The sequence below is a fragment of the Corythoichthys intestinalis genome, chromosome 12 (genome assembly GCF_030265065.1).
Source record: "Corythoichthys intestinalis isolate RoL2023-P3 chromosome 12, ASM3026506v1, whole genome shotgun sequence".
NCBI lineage: Eukaryota > Metazoa > Chordata > Actinopteri > Syngnathiformes > Syngnathidae > Corythoichthys > Corythoichthys intestinalis.
In genome coordinates, this window is record NC_080406.1 from 9,199,587 (window position 1) to 9,206,136 (window position 6,550).

The window sequence follows — 6,550 nt, forward strand, 5'->3', positions numbered from 1 at the left end:
CTTGAAGGCAGTCGTTTTGCACGTTAGCAAGTTCACACAGTTTAATCTTATGCCAACTCTGATGCTGGTCCGACTTTCAGTTGCAAAATTAGTGGTGTGCTCCCCACCTCCAAAACATTGACGTATTTTTGCATTATTTACAGTGGCTGCTGATGGCTGAAAAAAAAACTTCTAATATCCGTCCTCTTTTAAGGGGACGGAGGAGGCGGCATGTTGTCAACATGAATCAATCGGGGTTGTGTGAGTGTGCGTGTCTGTTTGTGTGGCGGGAGGGTGTTTGTGTGGGGGAGTCGTCAACCAATCAAAAGTGCATTTGAGGGGGAAAAAATGAACCGCACATTCAGCAAGTGAAAATAAAAGTAAAGTAAAAAAAAAAATCTATGTTTGAACATAATGAAAATAATTCACTTAATAATGGTAGGGTGTAGGAGTGGGAAACTCTTGTTGCGTCATGATATGATACAATTTGCGGTTCAAAGCTCACGATAACGATGATCTGACGATATGGCAATACAACGATGATCAATACATTGGTCAGGAAATCATTCTAGGATATTCTACAAACAACTAATAAACGGAAAAACAAGCTTCTGCTGTGAATTGGAATGAGTTTATTACCAGTAGAGGTCCAATCCATTTGAACTGGGAGGGTGGCAGCAAATGATGTTCATTCGCTGCCATCCCTCCCACTTCAAACGGATTGAACATCTATGGCCGTCACTGGCAGCCAAGGCCAGGTAATGAGGTCATTTTGGGCCACTTGTGGTTATTTACCTGTTGATTTTCAGTTACTTCCCCGAATATCGGACAGAATGACTGCGAATGCTCTGGTTTCAAATTAGTGCTTCAACAATTAATCGATTAACTCGAGTATTCGATTAGGAAAAAAGATATTCAAATTAAATTTTGCTGCTTCGAGTATTCGTTTAATTAAAGTGGCATTGTAATGGTTTGTTTTGAAAGAGTTTGCATTCATTTTTATTGATTTGGGTGGATACACGGCCCTCTAGTCTACCTCATTTCAGATGGCTGAATCCATCTGCTCCCTGTTAAGACCAACGTAAGCTAAGTTTTTGTTTGAGCTAATGATTTTTGAATGCATTCGTAATTTAGTTTAAAGATATATTTAGCCATTTTTGTGGGGATATGTGTGTCTGAGCCATTTGTTAAGAGCATTGTAAAAAAGCGTTAGCATTTTATAGCATTCAAGCTAGCGGACTTTTGCTATCTGAGTTAGCCAATTATTCTTTTGTTGTACATAGATCCTCTTTATATATATATATATTTATACACCGTGTGAGGCTCAGCTCAGGTAAAATTGTTTATGTTCCTGATCTGATTACTCGAATATTCGAACTAAATAGTTCATCGATTAATCGACCACTAAAATAATCGATAGCTGCAACCCTATTTTGAATGAACAAACGTTCCCAATCTAAATGGATTGGTCGTAGAGCACCATCAATGGCTGCCTTAGTTACCTGAGACACTATTCTGGTGGAAGATTTTGGTAGCACCTTGTTGGTCCCCCCCTTTTTTTTTTTTTTTTTTTTTTTTTAAACATTGACACCTTTTTAAAACGATATCTCGATTCTTGGGAGGAGCATATCGATAACCTTTTGGATCCAAAGTATCACGTTATATCACCATTTCGATATTTTGTCACACCCCTTGTAGGGTGTATTCTATCCTTACAACTGAAGATAATCGAAATTTTTATCATATATATATATATATATAATTAATATTATTATATAACTGAATTCATTATGTAATGCAAATAAGGTTGCTAAAGTTGGTGGGGACAATTTGAACATCCTGAAAAGTTGGTACTGTTATGTCCTCACCGTCCCTATGCAAACCTACGCCCTTGAATATAGACGGATGGTGCGTTCACTGACTCTTTACTTTTTGATAGCTATAGATAAGGCGACACAGTGTTTAAAAATTGCAAGCGACGAGTAAAATAATAACAAAAAAATATTGTTCAAGGGCCAAAGTTGCCAAATAAAGCAATTTTCCCTTCCCAACTTTTATTTGTTATTACTCTCTTCCACGTACGTCGGTGCTGCGTTTGGGTGCTTTCGCCGCGCGCAGATAGCGCAGCAGCACGGCAGGATTAAGAGGCAGCAAGATTGTTAAACATGTCAACGTGTAATTGGACGATAAGGCCCCTTCGGAGGCATTCACTGGCCCAGTTGCTTTCTCTATTCCGCGCTAATCTCGCCCGCCACATTCGCTCTGTGCAATCTGTCTCCATAATCTTCTGTGACAGAGCAGTGCAGGCTGCTGGTTGATTTTTTTTCTTTTTTTTTTAGGGAAAAGGGGGAGGCGGAGACGTGCAGAAAATATGCAGAGGCGTGATAAAGTGACGCTAATTATCCCCATTTAGGACATGGCAGTGCAAGGGATCGGGGCTTTAAGCAAACCGGAGTCCTAGCAGGGAATATCAGTGGCCTGCATGCATACAAGATAACAGTGGCGCACATTTGCAGAGATTTATTGGGAATGGTCAACGTTTAAAAAAAAAAAAAAAAAGGAAAAACACACACTTGTGCCTCATCAACGCGGGTTCAACATGTTTGCATCCCGCCATCTCTTACATAAGACGCAAAAATATTTGCTTTTAAGTGGTTATTTTTTTCGTTTTTGCAGCTTACATCACACTAAAACGCCATTTTCTTCGCAGCTTTTATTGACACGAGGCGTCAAACCTCATCAAGTGTGAAACAGCCAAGCCGCCCTTAACGATGGATTTCACATTAATTGATTTTTTTTTCTCTTCAAAATGCATAAGTAGGCATCAAGTTGCCCTCATTTGCATGTGTATGGATATTAGTCCTCAGGCAATTAAAAAAAATGGCATGTAAATGTCAAAACCAGCTGCGGGCCTGTCAAAAAATAATGACGTCATACAGTCAGTTTTCATTGAGGTAAAAATAATATTAAAAAGGATTATTAATTTAATTGGCACGAGAAGGTTTTTTTGGGGCGGGTGGGCTGAAATAAAAGCCAAATTGTCATCAGTGAGGAGATTGGCAGTTAATTACCCAGCATGCAACTTGTCGCCAGCCTTTTCCCCATGCGGATCTAAAAGTTGAATTGGTTCAAAGTAAATGATATTCAAAATTATTATTAAGAACGGCACTTCTATGTTGAGTTCATAATTATAAGACATGAACGGGGGGATCAAACGATTCAATTTGATTATGCATTAAAAAAAAAATCTAAATGCAGTATGGCAATTTTTGTAAAATGATTGAATCTATTTTAGATAACTTTTCGATTGATAATTAAGGTAGATGTCGGCAGAAAGAGCATCCGATGTAAAAACGACGTCCCAAAAAATCATGCGAGTGACTCGCTGAAATTCTTCATCATCTTCACATTCTTTGAAATTTAAATAAATGCAACATTTCAATTCATATTTTAGATCGATACACAACAGTATTCGGATTTTGCAGTGTTTTTTTTTTTTTTTTTTTTTTTTAATTGGATCTGTTTTAATAACGGAAATTATTTACAAAAAAGATTGAAATTAAAGTGTCCGATTCCTCTCAAATCAGAGATCGAGGGCAATATGATTTATTACCAACATAACACTAACAGGTGGTTTTTCGTATGAGGCCTTAAAGATGACATTTTTAAGACCCCGCAAAGAAAAACTGATTCACAATCATTGTGGCCTATTACACACGGCAGATAAAAAAAACCGTATATTAATTAAATCCCGTACAATGAAAGTTGGCAATCACGAACCATTATTTTAACAAAGATAAATCCTTCTTTCGAAAGGGCTGCCATTTATTTAACGCATAAGTAATTCATGCCGTTTAAAACATGGCAGCAATGGCTTTAAATTCAAAAGCAATTAGGAAAAAAATCGTTTCTTAACTCTTCATAATTCAAAGCAACATCTTTTGAAATTTATTCCATTCATTTTTTTTATCATTGCAGTAATATCAGGGCTTTTCACTTGCGGAAAAGCACATAAATTACAACAGCACGTTGCCAAGTCATCCTTTCAATATTAAAATTATTCACAATTGTACAATAATAATAATAAGAGTGGAGAGTGTTACAACAATAAAACGAGGGCTTAAAACACAAACGCTTTGGATTTTTAAAAAAATGTATTTTTTTTTTTTTAAACTTTCTGTGATATTGTATTGACATTTTTAATAACTTACAGGATATGGGGGGGGGGGGGGGGATTAACTTAGACCCGAAGAGATGATGAAATAGCACGTTAACTAAAAATATCAGCGTGAGTTCGATGCCCCCTCTTTAACACAATAACAAGAAAAAAAGCCTTCATTTACACGTGATCAACATTCTGTACAAAATGCAGGTAGTTCTTGCAGGAGCGGGGTTAGAAAAGAGGTAAATATTTGGTCATGTGTTCCTTTGCAATTCCAGTGATTGGGTTGGGATTGGATTAGATGTGTGTGAGCGGGACAGTCCCGTTGACTCCGGCCGCGGCGGCGCTCTGGTAGTGCGCCGGCAAGGCGTGGAGCCGGCTCTGCATGGCCGGATCGGCCGGTTCCCCGGTGGGCAAGTACATGCTTATCATCTCCCGCAAGTCCCCGGGACAGGGGCCGCGCGCGTGGGGGGCTCCGCTCACCGGCGGGCTGACGCTGGGTTCCGACTTGACTAGCGAGCCCAGCGTGCCCAGCGCGCCCATGGAGGCGGCTGCGGCGGCGGCAGCTGCCGAGGAGGAGGACGAAGAGGAGGAGGACGAAGAGGACACGCCGGAGCCTTGGTGCTGCGTGTAACTGAGCGCGCCGTAACCGGACGGGGACGCGCTCATGTAGCTCTGCGAGTTCGAGATAGGGCTGTACTGGAGCGCGCTCATGTCGTAGCGGTGCACGGGCTGCGGGTTGTGCGCGTGGTGGTGATGGTGGTGTGCGTGGTGGGCGTGCGGGTGCGCGTGGTGATGGTTCAGGTGGTGCGCGCCTCCGCCCGGGTGCTGGCCGAAGGCGAGGTGCGCCTCCTGCATCATAGCAGCGGCGGCCGCGGCTGCCGCCACCTGGCCCGGGTACGCGCCGTTGGCCCAGCCGTTCATGTGCGCGTAGCCGGAGCCCGCGGAACCTCCGTGGGGCGCCCCCGGGCTCTCCAGCCGCTGGCCCGTTGACGAGGACGCCATGCCGACCCCTAAGCCAACCCCGCCGCCGCCGGCTCCGGAGAGCAGCCCACCTGCCAGCGAGTACTTGTCCTTCTTGAGCAGCGTCTTGGTCTTCCGCCTGGGCCGGTACTTGTAATCCGGGTGCTCCTTCATGTGCATGGCCCGCAGCCTCTTGGCCTCGTCGATGAAAGGCCGCTTCTCCGCCTCGGACATCACCTTCCACTCGGCCCCTAGTCTCTTACTGATCTCGGAGTTGTGCATTTTGGGGTTTTCTTGCGCCATCTTCCTGCGCTGGCCGCGGGACCACACCATGAAGGCGTTCATGGGTCTTTTCACCCGCTCCTGACTCGCTTTGGAACCCGCGTTGGGCCCCGTTTGCCCCGCGGCCGTGTTGGTTTGGGGGCCGGGGGAGTGGAGGTCGGTCTCCATCATCATACTATACATTCAAGCGGCTCGTTTGCAAAAACTTCACCAGCAAGAAAAAGGAAATTCAAATCGAGCTGGGAGAGAGTCTCTAAAGTGAGCCGAAGCATAAGCAATATTCCCAAAAGAACTCTCCAATCCGTCGCCCTGCTGCCTCACATCCGCTGTGACAGAATGCACACTGGAGCCACTCGGAGTTGACAAGTTGCTTGCAGCGGCGGCCATGTGACGCGGGCACTGACAGCACTTAAATGAGGCGCGGGCGGCCAATGAGGAGCCAGCTCGCTGCCTCATTTGCATATGTTGGGTCAGCTGACTCCAGAAGCACAACACGACAGTAGGGGTGTCATTCCAAATAACGTTCAATTAATTGAATGAAGCATTTCTAAATACAAACACAAAGAAATATTTTTCCAGACAAATTGGTTACGTGACACTTTATGAATGATTAGGTATTGATTGTTGCTTAAAATCAAGATTTTACTTATATTATGAACGTCTTTACGTGCAACTCCTCATAGGGCCCAAAGGAAATTTTGATTCAAGCCGTCTATTTCTGACAATAACTTTGATTAGTGTTTATTCATTGTTGCATATCACCTTTGTAATTGTAGTGAAAATGATAAATTAAGCATTATTATTAAAAAAAAAAAAAAAAAAAAAAAGAAGTAATCTAAAAATTAGAGATGGCTGTTGACTTACTTAATATTATATCAAGAACAACGTTAGAACATTATGAGATTAGTGTAATTTGTGCGTTTTGGGGAAAAAAAGTATTTCCTTTCAGTACAGGCCACATTAATTTTTTTATAATACACTTCACTTTATTTTATATTTAAAGCAACAGAAAAGCACAGTAGACAGTTCGGATGATACAAATATTTTGTACATGTATAAACCCATATGAAAGTTTTTTTTGGTTATGTTAAATATAGGACATTGCTAAATAATAACACATTAAAAAATATTTGTCGTTCACTCGCAAGCATTTTACAAATAACA

General features: G+C 42.2%; 1 protein-coding gene across 1 annotated transcript; it reads right to left on the reverse strand.

Annotated features, from left to right (window-relative positions):
- Window positions 1-1,946: 1,946 nt before the first annotated feature.
- Window positions 1,947-6,032, reverse strand: LOC130927031 (transcription factor Sox-1a-like). The gene has a single exon (XM_057852503.1). It carries the CDS (start codon window positions 5,567-5,569, stop codon window positions 4,439-4,441), a length of 1,131 nt encoding a protein of 376 aa, XP_057708486.1. The 5' UTR covers window positions 5,570-6,032; the 3' UTR covers window positions 1,947-4,438.
- Window positions 6,033-6,550: the final 518 nt, after the last annotated feature.